Here is a 15,863-nt window from a genome sequence, read left to right on the forward strand (position 1 = left end):
GGGATAGGGTGAATAGCCAAGGTCTTTTCCCAAGGTAGGAGGAGTCTACAACTAGAGGTTTAAGATGAACGAGGAAAGATTTAAAAGGGACCTGAAGGGCAATGTTTTCACACAGATATGGAATGAGCTGCCAGAGGAAGTGATTGGAAAGATATAATTACAACATTTAAAAGATATTTGGACAGGTACATGGATAGGAAAGCATTAGAGGGTTATGGGCCAAGCACAGGCAAATGGGACTCGTTCAGTTTAGGAAACCTGGTCAGCACAGACAGGCTGTGCCAAAGGGTCATTTCTCACGCTGTGTGACTCTGTGCAGAATACAGGCTCAAGGAGAACTGATATAAGCATACAAGGACAATACAGTCAGAAATTGTACAAATAAAGGCCATTTAGTCCCTTCTGTTTTCAAATCAAATGCCAGTCCATGTCCGTGAAGATTCTCAACATCTGCAAAGCTGAAGCAACCCGATGCTACTCATCTCATTACCCATGTGACAGGAATAAAACAAAGGCAGCCAACTTTCATGGGGCAAAACGTTCTTGAGGCAGGTTTTTTTTTAAGTCAAGAGGCTTATGGTCATTCAAGGATGATAATATTAATATGAAAACTAGTCAATAATTTTATGACTTGCTAAATGAAACATGCTGCATGCTGTGATGGATTTAAAATCCAGGCAGAAGTGTATTAGTTTAGACTTCGCATCTGTCACCCTCAAGTGAATCACCACAAAAACTATTATCGCAAAGCAATTACATTCAAATGCAACATCCTTATTGCCAGGTATAACTCGGACATTTACAGAGGAATACAGGGAGTCATTCATGGTATCAACCCTTTCATCGAAGCCGGTTTGTCAGACTGTTTGTTCACCATCCAATACTGGATGCACAGAAATGTCCTCCCATTTAATATTGGGAAGATCAAAGCCATTGGCCTCTCACCCCTCCGCAAATGATATTTCCGAGCTATCAACTCCAATCCTTGCCATTCTCTGAATCACACTGTTGCCTCCCTTGGCATCCTATTTGGCAGAGAGCTGAGCTATCGATCCCACTTCCACACTGACCTATTACTGAATTATAAACAGTACATCCTGTTCTGCTACTTTGTATGGTACAATCTGCCTGTAGAGCAGGCAAAACAACACTTTTCACTGCATCTCGCTACGTGACAGCAACAACAAATCCAATTAAATAAAATCAAATTGTTTTCAGTAAAAGTGACAATGAAGCTGTCAAGTTATGATATAAACACGCCAGGCTCACTGTTCCCTTTTAGAAAGGCAATCTGCTATCCTTACCCAGTCTGGTCTTGATGCGACTCCAGACCCAGAACAACACTGTTGACTCTTAGCCGCCCTCTGAGGTACCCTAACAAGCTGCTCAGTTGTATCGAACTGCTATTAAAAATATACAAACAAGAGCACCAAGATCAAAAAAGGAAACAAAGGATTTACCATCCCAATATCAGAATGGAGAGAGTATGACAATCTGGAAAGCTTGAACAGGCTGGGGCTTTTTCCTCAAGAAATTGGGGGTGGGGTGGTTTGTTGGCAGAGGTTTTTAAAGTGTGAGATTCTGAAGGTATTTCCACTTGTTAGTAACACCAGACACATGACTCAGCAGCAGTCTGCTATTTGCACAGACCCACTGGAAACATTCTTTATTCAAATTGACCTTGACGTGATTACGATTTCTCCCCTTTTGTGAAACCCAATGGGTTTGAAATTCTGGCCGACCCCTACTTTAACAGGTAAACAACCATTGTGTAAGAATGCTGTTTGCTGCACGTTCTTTCAAGTGAAGGCTGGAGCTGTTATATGACTGTGACAGAGCTCACCTTGTATAAAAAGCGTGGCCTTGTCAGAGCCAGAGTGATCTCTCTGACTCGATCCATTTGGCAAGTGATGGAGAGGACGTTCTGAATGAGCCAGGGTTTATTTACATCTGGTTTCTCACCTCAGTTGGGAGATCACAGAGTCGCTGGCAGTGTAGGAAAGGGGCTGAGTGGGGGGAAGGTTTTTTTTCTTGTCTTTCATTGTTCATGTATTTATGCACTGCAAAATGGCTCACTCACAGCTCTCTGGCAAGATGTAGAATAGGTGCAGATCCTTTGTCGCAGAGCACGAGCCAATATCATGCTGCCTTCTGCATGGCTGCACCCATTTCTCTGGACTCTCAAGGTTTGCTTGGGTTTAGAAAATGATCTTTCAACCAGAGAATACCGGCAGCAGGAATCCATGCTGCAACCAAAGCACCGACATTTCCTGGCATTGCAATGGCAATCTTTCTGTAGTTCTGGTGACAGAGGTGGTTGACACAGTTTGGTATCCAGGCACTGAGCCTGCAGATAAGAGGAGCCCAACATTTGTACAGGACCTGGCAGCAATCCCACAAATCAGCCAAGGTAGGACCTCCTGCCATGACTTGCTGTTCAAGATACACAGGGAAGCAATGTTTCTTTGCATGCACTAACAATATTTTGAAACATTTTGTGTATCGTAACAGAACAAAGTAGAAGGTCGCGCCAGAAGCCTTCACCTCAGTGAGTTCAAAGGCCCTTTCAGGATTGACCCAAAGCCATTCCTACAAAGCCAGGCAGCTGAGTGATGCAATACAATGGCGCAACATGGGCTGCCCCCTCACCCTCACTGCAAGCGATCGGGTCCATTATTAGCTGTTTGGTGTTCTCCCACCTGCTTTCGTCACAGGAGAGAACAACCCCAAACTGAAGCCAGCAACCCCTCTCCTTCCCCCTCTTCCTCAATCCAGCATTCTTCAAGGTTCATTTTGAGGAGGTCACCCTCCAGATCATTGGGTAAGTGGACACGCTCTGAGCCACTGGGTAGATCAATGGGTACTGAGTTTGGAGGTGCTTCCCACTCCATCCCTATGCACAGGTGGTTGGTACTTTCTTGCTGAACTCTTCCTACTCAATGTTGTGAACCAGACCAAACTCCCCTCAAACTGTATTAAGCAGATAGCCTGGATCCTAACTTTGTCTTATTTTAAAGGCAAATGCCAGGCATTGCGTTCCAGATACAAATCCGATTCATCAAATGACCAGTCTTAAAGCAAGGCATACTTTACCTGTATAGTTAAAATACAAGAAGAAATTGGAAAACTTAACTCTATTGGAAAACTTAACACCAGAATTGATTATTTAACTACTAAACAGTAACCATTCCAATATAGTAATGTCCCATAAACACATCCCTTGGCAAAGGCAAATTCAGTAAAATAATTAATTCACATGCAGTTCTCCAGTTCAGGAGGAAAAACATAAAATGAAAACTCAGAGTAGCAGGGAGACACGTATACAGCTTCCAAACTCCAGCAGCAACTGCTACTGAAAAACTCAATCTAAAAATCCTGGTTCTGTGGGAGCTTGACCCCACCCTTTCAGGCTGATTCTATTATTCCAACCTCAGAAAAATATTCCAAGGTCTCACAAGCAGTTATGGGCTTTGAAGCAAACTGCTTAGCACCTCTGTTCCAACCTTTCTTCTTAAATAAAAGGACAAAATACATCTATGAAAGCCATAATATTGTCATGCTCTGACATAACACAGAACTATATGCAATGCCACATGATCTCATATGTTGTAAGCTCTTTTTTCAACACTCACTGCTTTATACAACCTGTGTTCCTCTGCTCTAGTGTTTTTCACTAGAAAGCAGTGCCCAGTCGTTAGTATCTCAAAACAAGCCCAATTTCTCAGAGCATCCACTATCACTCGCTCTTCCCCTCACACTCAGTAACTCAGGTTCTTTCACTCCAGGGAAACGTCAATATTGAGCTCAAGGGGGCTATTGCTAGCTGATTCCTGCAGCATCATTGTGCGGTGGTGGGTGTTCATAGAGATGACCAAGGACCTCGAGATCGGGTTGTGAACGCCACCGGTTTTGCGTTCTGAAAGAGGATGCTTTCTGGGCACAGAAAAATGCGTCAGCCATTGGAGACCGTGCCAGCCTTTATCAGCCAATTGCTGCATTTCTGCATGTTATTAATAACAGATGGATTCCCTGAACTGGCGACCAGCCTGAAAATGGTGGCATCTTCATGTATGTCTGTTGTGGTGCCCATGAGCACGGGCCTAACTTATAATCATTGGCATCTCTTGCGAATGTTCAGAATATTGCTGCAGAGAGCTTGGGCTCGAGGCTGGATCAGACTTCTCTCCAGCTGCTTGGGGATTACAATGAGATAATCCTTGCTGGGCCTTATATTTCCAACCTGTGCCAACAATTCTGTTGGCATTCTGACCCATAGTCGTGATGAGGCAGTGCCCAGTGGCAGGGCACAGTTGGCATCCATACACATAAAGATGGAATCTCTCAGGGCAACGACACATTGCACCTTCAAGCCACCCTACTCAACACATGGCAGAGAGCCTAAGCGATGCCCGGGGCATAGGGATTCCAAAGAGGCTTCCATAATGCATAGCACCCAGCTGCTTCAGAGACTCCTGCCATGATGGGATCACATAGAAGGAATGAGAGGTTAGGCTGCAGAACACACACGCCACATCAGGGTAAATTGGCTACCCTCAACAGGAACCACAAACCAAATCAGCAGAGATTGCAGTTGAGCTACACCACTGTCCTACTTCTACCTGCCACCCGTTTGAGTGAAGCCAATCACTCATTTGTTTTCAGGAATGAAATGTGGTTTACCAACATGCAACATTTGTCCAGAATGTGTTCTTGGTGTGATGTTTAATAAAGTATTCTCTGGTGATCAGAATGGATTTATCAGCAATGTATATACAGCCAAGGCCAATGCAATTAAAGCTAGTTTGTTAAGATTAGAGTGGTGCTGGAAAAGCACAGCAGGTCAGGCAGCATCCGAGGACTCCTTCCCCAAACATTGATTTTCCTGCTCCTCGGATGCTGTCTGACCTGCTGTGCTTTTCCAGCACCACTCTAATCTTGACTCTGATCTTCAGCATCTGCAGTCCTCACTTTCGTAAAGCTGTTTTGTTGTCAGCATGAATAGCTGAAAGCATACTGACAAGACGGTGGACTAGTAAATCTAAGACGAGGTTTTGTCAATGAGAGCCTGGCATCGTAAGCTAGCAGGCCACATGTGGCCCTTCAGGAACTGGATCCTGCCAGCCTTCTCCTCTGGATGCTAGGCTGCATTGTAGAGCACTCCCTGGTCAATCAAGCATTGTCTCAAGACATCAGTGATGTTTTTAAGTGACAGTTCTGGTAACTGTATCAACCTCATTTTATCTGTGCTTGGCGTTTGGCCCTGACTATCGCAGAAGTGGCAGGGCTGAAGAGGGTGTGCCATCTTGGTTTGAGACTACCAAGGGCTTCATGAAGGGGCCTTAAAATAAAAGGTGTCTTCTTGAGTGCCAGAGAAGCAACTTTTGCCCTCTGCTGTTTCTTGCTGATAGTTTCTGGTGGCATCGAGCGGTGTGTGGAGGAGCCCTTAATTTCACATTGCTGCCATTTCTGATGCCCTACTCTTTGGGGAGAACCCTGCCAGGCTCCCTGGCTAGATGTCAGGCTGCAGCAGAGGGCACTGTGTAACAGCCTTCCCTCTTCATCGCAAGCAGGAAAGAATTATCAAACAAACCCAAATAATTGCAACCCAGCCTAATGATCCTGTTTCCAGGGCAGCAGGGAGTGGACACCTCGTCTGCATGCCATCCTTTCTTTAGTACTTCCACATAATGTTCCCATAGTCATACCCATGGTACAGTGTGCCAGCTGGAAACCTAAAGCCAAAAGATGGTTCAATAAAAAGATGGAACAGTGTCGTACTTCTGCTACCTCCAAAAATCAGATCAAAAATGGCAACTGTCCTGTAAATGCAGGGAGCATTGAACACCTCTCCATCCCTGGTGTGAATGTTGAAATTTGCGCATTTGCTCCTTAAATCTATTTCAATATTACATTTTTGGGAATCTCTCCCTCCTTTCTTACCCAGACATACCCTGTTGGCGCAAGATAGACAGAGATATAGCAAGGACAATACCTGCACAGGATTTTGATCCTCGTCCCCATTCACACCAACGAGAAACAACATTGGGCCACATGTTCCAGTGTGGTTGGCAGATACGTTCTCCTCCTGTCATGACACTTTGCCCATCTCTTAGCCTCACTGTTTGTCTGCTTCCTTGTGTAAGTCTGCCCTGTGTTCCCATCTGTAAAATGTACACACACCCAAGTTGTGGTTCCATCCTGTCCAGGGTCTTTGACTTTGTCTCTCTCGTGCTTTGTCGTTGTGTTTGCATCTCACATATTTTCTTCAGTTTGGCTCACTCCTTTTGTATCCTCATTACTCCATGAGAGTTTTTTTATGTTCTGGTCTTAGGCTCGTTGGTGAGCATCAGCAAGGCATTTTATTTCTAGAATATTTAATTGAGACTTTAATTGAGACCCATCTGTTATAAATAAATTGCATAAAATATATAGCATAGAAATAGGCCAATCAGTCCAACCGATCCAAGCTGATACTTACCTGAGCATCCTCCCTAGTTTCATCTCAACCCGATTTCTTTCTCGCTAACTTGTTTATCAACTTTCGTCTGAATGTACTTATTGGTATATATTGGTGTATTGTCTGCAAAAAGTCAGGAACTAGTTAGCCTGGAATCAATTGGATGTGGAAGTGTTCCAGTGGACAACATCTACAGCTGTGCTGGAGAATCGGACAACGTCTAACAAGACACTGACTGGGGCTGTCTTCTAGCCAACACCATGGCAAGTGGGTTCAGGACAGAGAGCTCTTAAGCTTTACATTTTTGACAGAGGAGGACCAGAAGATAATCAGAAGGCATAACATCTATGCTGTTCTCAACCACTCTGACCTTCCACATTCTAACCCTTCTCAACACAAAGTTTCTTGATTTCTGTGCTGGATTTATTTGTGATTATCTTACATCAGTTTTGGACTGTCCAGCAATTCTTCCATGATTTTAACACCTCAGTCGGCCATTCCTAAGGCTTCTCTTTTGTAGAGAAAAAGAGTTCTAACCTGGTCTTTCCTGTTTGATGTACCATTTTGTTCTAGCTCTGTAAACCATTTATCATACGTTCTCCATATCCTTTTCAAAATGTAGAAACTAGAACTGTGCCCCAACTGTAGGTGAGCAAAGCCCGCTTTTGAATTCTGTTTGTCTAGAAATTGTAGTCATCCTCTGCCTGATTGAATTAAGTGACGGGACAGGTTGAAGCATCTGACTGTTCTTACATTGAAATTAGAAGCAGAGGAGAAGCACATTAAATGTTTCCGAAATAATTTTGGTCAAGTTCATTTCTAACCTCTTTATTCTTAAAAAAACATTGCGTTCTCTTTTACCTTTGAATTTGCACTATTTTTCCCTCTTTGAGAGTCTAGTCGTAACCGTTAGAGAGGGTCAAATATGTGCATGAGCAGAGGCCCGGAACGATCGCATGTCTTTTCTGCGCGGGTTTTGTGGGGGATGGACACAGTAAATGATGCATCGTGGGAGCATTAGGGAGAACGTTGGTGGGAGCAGGCCTGAGGAATTCTAATCAGCTTCTCTTGCTCCTAACACAACTCTACTTATGTATTGGAGGCTGTGTGTGCTTATTTCGTTTAGTCTTGCAACTCAAAAGCAATTTTTCCTCAAAAGGTTCCTTCAAGGGCATTTTCAGCGTGAAACATAATTGCAATCATTAGAATTTCATGGATGTAAATAGGCTCATTAGGAGACATTTGTGCATGCATACAAGTTTCCTGACTGCTAACTTTCTCTTCTGTATTTAGGTGATGCTCCATATTGTACACCGGAACAGTACAGAGAGTGTGCAGATCCAGCCCTAGGTAAGCACCTCTTGTGTTTTATTAAGTCTTTCTGGGGTGAGTAAAATGGTTGACATTGGGTTGTTTGTAAGGGGCTTTTACTCACTCAACCAGACAACGTTTCTTGTGAACAAAGCAAGCTGCCCTTAAAATAAGGTAGATAGGCTGTTGTGAAAATGGCTGCCTTAAGATGAAGGGTCTTTTTCTTGCTTGCTATTTGTGGACTCTCAGTTAATAACCTTGTTCTGAGGACACTCAGGTTTGCCTTTGGTGCAAAGCTGGGGATGTCACTTCAGCTTAAATTGCATGTGTCACTCATATTGCCATCACAAACCTATCCAGCAGTAAGTAGATGTAAAAAGCGACAGTAAACATTTTGCAGTTTCTATCAAAAGACAGGTTCATGTTTGAAGAAGGCAGTAGTGGGACTCTGGAATGGAAAGTTCCAATCTAAACACAAGCCCATTTTGTTTTCCCCCAGCTGCTGATTGAGCAGTTGTTCAATGCCAGTGTCTTCTGTTTGTTAATCTCAAAGCCTGGTTAATCTGGTTCATACTTTCAGCCAATAATTAATGCTTCAGATCTTGAACAATGTGCCTGATCAGTGGGGTGGTGACAAAGGGGCAAATCCTTATTCTCAGGTCAGAACAGGATGAGTTCACTCAGTCAGCACTTTGTGTAAGTTGACACGGACTTGGAAGGATATGTCAAAAGTGGATGTCTTGCCAAGTTATGCTTGGGGCCAGCTAAAATGGGAAACACTTTGGTCAAATTCAAAAGTTTGACTACGTACAGCTTTGAACTCCATTGCCAAATGGTACAAAATCATCTGGTTACCCATGGCTAAGAAATAAGTTTTGAAATCTCTGACCTCCTTTGGGTTGGCAACTTGTGGTTGGAGATAACCCTGGATGTTTCATCAGATGACCCTTGTGTTGCCAAATGTTATGCCTCCATCCACCATCAGTGGTTACACAACATTTCCATCCTCTCAAAAGAACACCAAAAAAAAATCTTCTTTTAACCTCCAGATAATTTTTCTCCCAGACATTGTTTGTAATCAAAGATGTTAAGCTTTTAACTCCTGGAGACAATTGAGGAAGCCCAAGATTACATCTCCATTTTCGTGGTGATGGTCCAGTCACTCAGGATTGGTATATACCAGGGTGGCCTTGCCTCTTTCCAGTCTATTGCAAATAAAGTGGACTGACCTACATCCAGCTGAGAGTCCATTTTCCACTGGCCTTTGGAGCAACACAAGGCCTTACATGGTCAGCTGAGTGGTAGCAGGAGGATAAAGCCTTACCATGCTGCCCTGGGTGACTGACTTATGACAAGACGCCTAGGCAGTACATCCACTGCCCCCACGTGCCATGACATTTGCAACTCCCATCTCCTGATATCTTGGCATTCATCAAGCCACCAACTCTCTGTTGGAGTCACAGAGTGATAGCTCTGTTACTAGACAGAAAGAGGTCATTCGGCCGTCCATGTCTGCGCCAGTTGTCCAAAGGGATAAATCACGCAGTGCCATTCTCGCAATGCAAATGTGCACACCATGATAGAACAGGAGCCCAGAGGCCTGTTTGTGAATTTGGCTTCATGTTTTCTGTTAAGGAACTCTCAAAACTTGTAGTTCTTTTAAAAAAAAAAGTGGATGACACAAAGGCTACAGTGGACACTCTCTGTTGTTGTTCCTCTCTGACTCTCTCCAATCACCTGCTACTCGCGGCCATATTCTGTAAGCAGGCTGTTAAAGCCTACTTGCTCAGTGTTCCGCGTTGTCAGATGTTGTCTCGAAAGCTGTACTGACTTGTTTTTCTTGTTCCTCGTTGTAAGGTCAGGCTGGATGTGAAGCGTTCACAAGGTAGCCACCGGAGCAACTGTGCTGGAGTGCCCAAGCAAACAGTGCCTCCTCGTCCGTTTGGGGTGATGTCGGGGTATCCATGCGCTAAGCAGTGCCCTTTACAGGTGACAAATGGGGTTGAAGGTGGGTAGAGGGGAGGTAAACACAAGTGAAGGAGAGCAGCTAGCGTCACTTGGCCTGTTAATTTGCAGAATTGATGTGTGCCAACTTGGGCATGTTACCTGGCACATGTCAAGCATGTTTCTCTGTGGAGCTGCCAAGCTTGCTGCTGGGCGCAATGTTCCTGTGGCAGGGGGATTGACTGCCCAAGCATGAACCAATGGCACTAGCTTTGAGGAGACCGGTGAAGGTACCCTGCAGATATCCTACTATGCTCCATCAGAAGCTCAGAGTGCACAGCGCTGCAGCAGCCAGTGGTAGCCATCAAGCACAGGTAATTGTTGTGGTAGTCATCCATTTTTTTTTTGGCGCTCGATGTTGGTTATTGCCGTTTCACCACCCCCTGTGTTCCGTGCCTGCAGGTCTTGCCAACCCGCTTCCCGCTGGCAAACAAGCTGGGGGGATGGGGAGTGAATGAAAAGTGCATTGGTGCAGTTCTTGCCAACGTTCGCCTCGGGACATGGACCTGAGTGGAGCACAGCCAGACGCCATTGGGCCGCACAATGGCAAGACATGCGCTGCGGATGGTAGGAAAGGTGACAGGAGTGACCACTAGTTGCACCTCTTGCACGGACAGAGTGCAGTGAGCTGGCGCAAGGGGAGTCTGCCCGCAGTCTGCATATGGCCATCAGCCCAGTGCTAGCCAAAGAGAGAAAATCAAAATAGAAAGGAATCAGATTTGCGATTGTTACATACATACAGCACATTAAAGTAAGTGGCAAGCTCCGCACAGACAGCTTGCAGTGCTTCTATTGGACAGCTACATTGTTCCCAACAAAATATTGTTCTGACAACCTACCCTGTGCTGGTTGAGTAGTCACAAGTAGAGCTCCACAGTAGATCCTTGCACACAGTGGAGTATGTATGTTTCCTTTCAAAAGAGCAGTGGCTTCCTATTCGGCCTCACATTGAATTAGCTGCAGAGTGCATTACTCAATCACTGGTGTTGGTGGTGCCAACTGTAGGGGGGAGACACTGTTGGCTCAAAATACTGCACCACAAGTGGGCACCAATACCAGCTCACGCCATGTCTTGGGCAATTATTAGTGCCCTCTTACTGCCTGTAAGGAATTACCCAATCCCGGGGTTGCTTGCAGTCCTGCTGCCTTTTTTAACTTGAAGTCCTGTCATTGGATACCAACGCGCATATGTCAGTACAGCAAGGGTACACCATTCTTGCACGCCCCACCTCTTCTCGATGCCCAGGTGGACCAGTTGTCGTCGTTTTTTCTTGATGGGGCCACCAAGTTACTCACTGGCCAAAAGCAGCCACTGCAGGTACTTGGCACATGCGCTGCTTTGCAGTTTTCCGACAACAAGACTGCTGCCACACAGGAGCACTTTGAAACAAAAGTTAGACGTGACTCTTGAAAAGTGAGTGACATTGCTTGTTGCATTTATTTCAATCAAAATACTGCAGCTGGGAGAGTAAATGCAACAGCAAGGCATAATGCATGAGTAATAATGTGCAATACAATAACAGCATGCAATGCAGCAGGAAGGGCCAATGCACAAGCAAAGAATTGCATTGCAAATGCGAAAGGTAAAATGCAGCTATTTGGGTGTGATGCAGCAGTGATTATTCAAGGAAGCAGCTGCAAGGTACATTAAAGCAACATTGCTTGATTTTTAAAAAAGCAGTAAGGTGCATTCAGTAGAAGCAAATACAACTCGAGCAAATGGAATTGTCAAAGTCACAACATGAGAGCAAGCTAGAATGCGGTCTAAGCAGGCAATCTCAACAAGTGCAACACTGCAGCAGCAAGGTGCAATGCATCAATACAATACACTACAGTATTGAGAAATAATACAGCCGAACAGGTTACAGTGCAGTTGTACTAACAGTGAAATACAGTAACAACTGTAGAGCTGTGATAACAAGGCACATTGTTGCAGCAAAAAATACAGTGCATCAACAAAGTGCAATTCTAAAGCATTGCTGTATAATGCAAGAGCAGCAGGTTACAATGCAACAGCAGTAATAAGGTACAAAACAGCAGCAGCAAAGAACAATGCAACAGTGAAAACATGCAATGCAGTAAGAGCAAGATGTAGCAAAGAAAGCAGACAGCAATGCAAGGATATTAAAATAACAGCAATAAGGTGCAATGCAGAAGCAGAAAGTGCTAAGCAGCAGCAATAGAGGACATTTCAGGAGCGAAATATTGAATAAAGGCAGCAAGCTGCAAGGCAGCAGAATTGAGCATAATGCAACAGCCACAGGCAGCGATACCAGCACAGTATAGTATCGTTGAGGAAATATAGCAGGGAGGCAAAAGCAGCAGGATGTAACACAGCAGCAATGAGTTAAAATATTACCAAACTGCTGAAGCAATGTGCAATGGAACAGCAAATAGCCACAATAGAGCGGCAAGGTAGTATGCAGCAGTAATGTAACACCAACAGGCTGATGCTCAACAACAGTGAAGTTGGACACATCAGTCATAACTGGGTCCAATGCAGCAGAAACTGCAATGCCACCACAACAATGTTCGATGCGTTTGCAGCAAATGCAGCACAAATGTAGAAGTAAGTGAAGTATATGGCTGCAGCAACAGAATGCAATATCTTCACAAAACATAATATTCCATTCGCAATTGGATGCTGGGCGAAGGAACCGCAGTACAATACAACGGAACAGTAGAATGCAAACAAATTTTAAGGCAGCAGTAAGTATTATAAGGACCATTGCAAGGTGCAATGCAGCTATGAAAATGCGCAATGCAACAGCAGGATACCACACAGTATGATGGAATGCAACAGCAGCAAGGGATGAGATTGCAGCAGCAGTGTAACAGTCGCTCTGTTACAATACGGCATTACAATACGGCAATGGAGTAGGTGACAAAGCAGCAGAAGCTGTCTGCAATGCACAGCAGCAACAAGCTGCAATATCCAGGACACAGTTTGCCAGCCTTTGCAGACTCTCCAGTGATAATTAGACATGGCATTGTAGCAATAAGTACAAAGGTTTAATGCAGTGTCCACTTCAACTGCACATTGCAACTGCAAGTACACAGGCAAAACATGCTGAAAGCTAGCCCATTAACGTGACTTCTGACTTGCTTTGGTTGCAACTTTGTATTTGTGATGTGGGTTGAGTTTTGTAAATCTCTTTTCATTTCTCAATCCCCCTTTCAATACATCCGTAAGGGCATCCTCAGAGTCTGGAGAGACCTGGAGTTCGTCCTCATGGAGATTATAGTGCTGCACAGATATACAATTGAATGACGAGGTGGACACTGCACTGCACTGCACTGATGGGAAAGGTACTGACAGAATGGTGATCGTCTTCGAGATTAGTGCCATGACACTGTCAGGAATTCGGAATCTATTTAAGGCATGAGTAGTTCGTTGTTCCAAGTCACAGCTTTTAAGGTGGTCCTTTGGGTTATTGACGTATGTATATTGAACGTCTGAATGACCTGCTCTCAGGACGAATGTGTATTGCAGATGGTAGCTTCATAACAGATCAGGAGAAGCATTGTATTTCTCATTCTTCAGAACACCTTTGTCCTCCTGGGCTTGTAAGGAGGAAGGTGGAAACTGGGAGTAAGTGGCTTGGATTTGATCTCCATCTCCAAGATTGGCTTAAGGATAAATGATAAAATCACTGAAATGATGTCCAACCTCAGGAGCAGTGTGTCAGTGATATCCATTCTATTTGACATCTTCGTCAATGGTGGATTGGATGTCATTTGTAAGGAGCTGTTTTAGAGTAGCCTCCATATTTCTGAAGGAACTCTTTTGACTGTTGGTAGACTTGCCTGTGAAATTAGTGGGTTGCATTCACTATAGTGCCTTTGCAGAGCTATGGCTCACTTGGGGATTTCCAAAGTACTCATTGCAAACTCAAGGGTGGCTGCCCCAATTGTTGACTCCTGTTTGTATCAGTCCCTGAGTTCTGGCTTCAACCTAGAATCTACAGCCTAGGCTTGTGATATCAGACTGAGAAGGAGTAAAGGGAGCTCTGGTCCTTTGATACATTGCTGAAAAGTGATGATTTATGTAGGTAGGGTAAGCTTGTGGCATGTAAGGGAAGGTCTCCGAGGCATGCTTTGAGAGAAATTGTGACAGAAAAGGGGAAATAAGAGAGAAAGTTTTGATGAATGCTGAGCTATGCCCGACATCCCAGAAGGGAAGTCTCGTGCTGCCCAGGCAAGTAATAGTAATCTGCTCACAGGAGTTATGGAGAGCTGTACTGTTCAACATGCACAGCATAGGCAGTTCTTGCTGTCTGTCTTCTACAGGGGGCTCAAACCTTTGCACTTGGTCAGTGTCTCTTAGCCAGCTAGCGAGCAACTTGAAAAGTGTGATGGGTGCAGCCATGATGTAAGTGAGGCCTCTGTGGGACTATGGGCTGAGGTTTATCAGTCTCCGATTCAACTAACCCCATAATGTCAAAACTTCCACTGTCCTAATTATTTGTGCCCTGGTCTGTCAAACTGTGTGGGTGCAGCTGATTAATCATCAACAAAATCCCGGTAGACACCAGTGTGTCTCTTGGTGGTAAGTAGCCTACTGCCAACCTGTTGCCAGCCTATCTGAACCCAGCTATAGGAAGAATATTATTAAGCTGGAGAGGGTTTGGAAGAGATTTACCAGGATATTGTCAGGTATGGAAGGTTTGAGTTACAAAGAAAGGCTGGGACTTTTTTTCACTGGAGCCGGAGGAGGTTGAGAAGTGACCTTATAGAAATTTATAAAATAATGGAGGGTATAGATAGAGTTATTGGTAGTTGCATTTTCCCTAGGATGGGAGAATTTCAAGACAAAGGGGCACATTTAAAGGTGAGAGAAGCGAGATTTAAATAAATACATGAAGGGCGATTTTTTTCCACAGTGTGGTTTATGTGTGGAATAAACTTCCTGAGGAAGTGGTGGTTGTGGGCACAGTTACAGCATTTAAGACATTTGGATAAGGACATGAAGAGGAAAGGGTTGCAGGGATATGGGCCAGGAGCAGGCAGGTGGGACTAGGTTAGTTTGGGATTGTGTTCAGCATGGACTGGTTGAACTGAAAGGTCTGTTTCCGTGCTGTATGACTTTATGACTTTAAGAAGGTTGTTCGGAGTAAGTACTGAGTATTAAGTAAAGGGAAACTCTGTAGATTTCTCAGTGACTGGTCACGGTCTGTGGTGTTAGCTGGAGTGAACAGACCAAACAAAGACATGGAACACAAGAACATGCCATTGCCCAGTAACCATGCGAAGGAAAGGGCAAGAGAGACAAGGAACAAAAGGACAAAGCAAGAAGGGATGAGATGGAGAGGCAAGGAAAGAAGAAATGAAAGAGGGAAGAGAGGATGAGCAAAGTATGAAATGGGGAATGAAAATGATCGGGTTGATGGAAGTTTTTACTCTTATTCGTGGGATGTGGGTGTTACCAGCGAGAGCAGCATATATTGCCTGTCCCTAATTGTCTGATGGGCAGTCAACTGCATTGTGGTGGATCTGGAGTTACATGTAGACTAGACAAGGTAAGGACGGCAGATATCCTTCCTGAAAGGATGTTGGTGAACCAGATGGGTCTTCACAACAATCAGCAGGGATTACCTGGTCACTGTTAAACAAGCTTTATTATCCCAGATTTTTATTGAATTCAAACTTCTACCATCATGGGATTTGAGCCGGTGGCCCTACAACATTAGCTTGTTGGGAGGCGGTTCTGCGTTATTAGTCTCATGACATCACCACTGCACCACTAATGTAAGTGATAGAGAGAGGGAGTTTTTCCCTTTGAGTAGCTAGGTAGCTAATCCACGATACGGGTTCTGCCTCTTAAACCAGAAAGGGTTACGGAAGGATTATGGGCTTGGGAGACTATTGGTCCCTTCCCGTTTACACAGGGCTATTGCTGAAGACTTGAGGGCAGCCTCCCAAATGGATGGGGGGAGCACACTCAGGCAGTGGCAATTTGTTGAAAATGTACAGGTCAGAATGGAAGTTCTGTGCTTTCGTCACTGATCCTTTTGTTAAGTTTATTCTGTACCTCTCCCAGTGGGACTGAATGCGTGGTCAGGCATGTACATGAGCACTTCAAACTCAGAGG

The 15,863-nt window shown here is 44.5% G+C and overlaps 1 protein-coding gene across 3 annotated transcripts in view; it reads left to right on the forward strand.

Annotated features, from left to right (window-relative positions):
• asic1b (acid-sensing (proton-gated) ion channel 1b) overlaps positions 1-15,863 on the forward strand; it is an 814,340-nt gene that overhangs the window by 753,582 nt on the left and 44,895 nt on the right. For all 3 annotated transcript variants that reach the window (XM_072567040.1, XM_072567038.1, XM_072567039.1), the window contains exon 5: positions 7,751-7,807. In XM_072567040.1, the coding sequence (XP_072423141.1) occupies positions 7,751-7,807 (57 nt within the window). The remainder of the gene's footprint in view (positions 1-7,750; positions 7,808-15,863) is intronic.

This window comes from Chiloscyllium punctatum, chromosome X, assembly GCF_047496795.1.
Source record: "Chiloscyllium punctatum isolate Juve2018m chromosome X, sChiPun1.3, whole genome shotgun sequence".
Classification (NCBI taxonomy): Eukaryota; Metazoa; Chordata; class Chondrichthyes; order Orectolobiformes; family Hemiscylliidae; genus Chiloscyllium; species Chiloscyllium punctatum.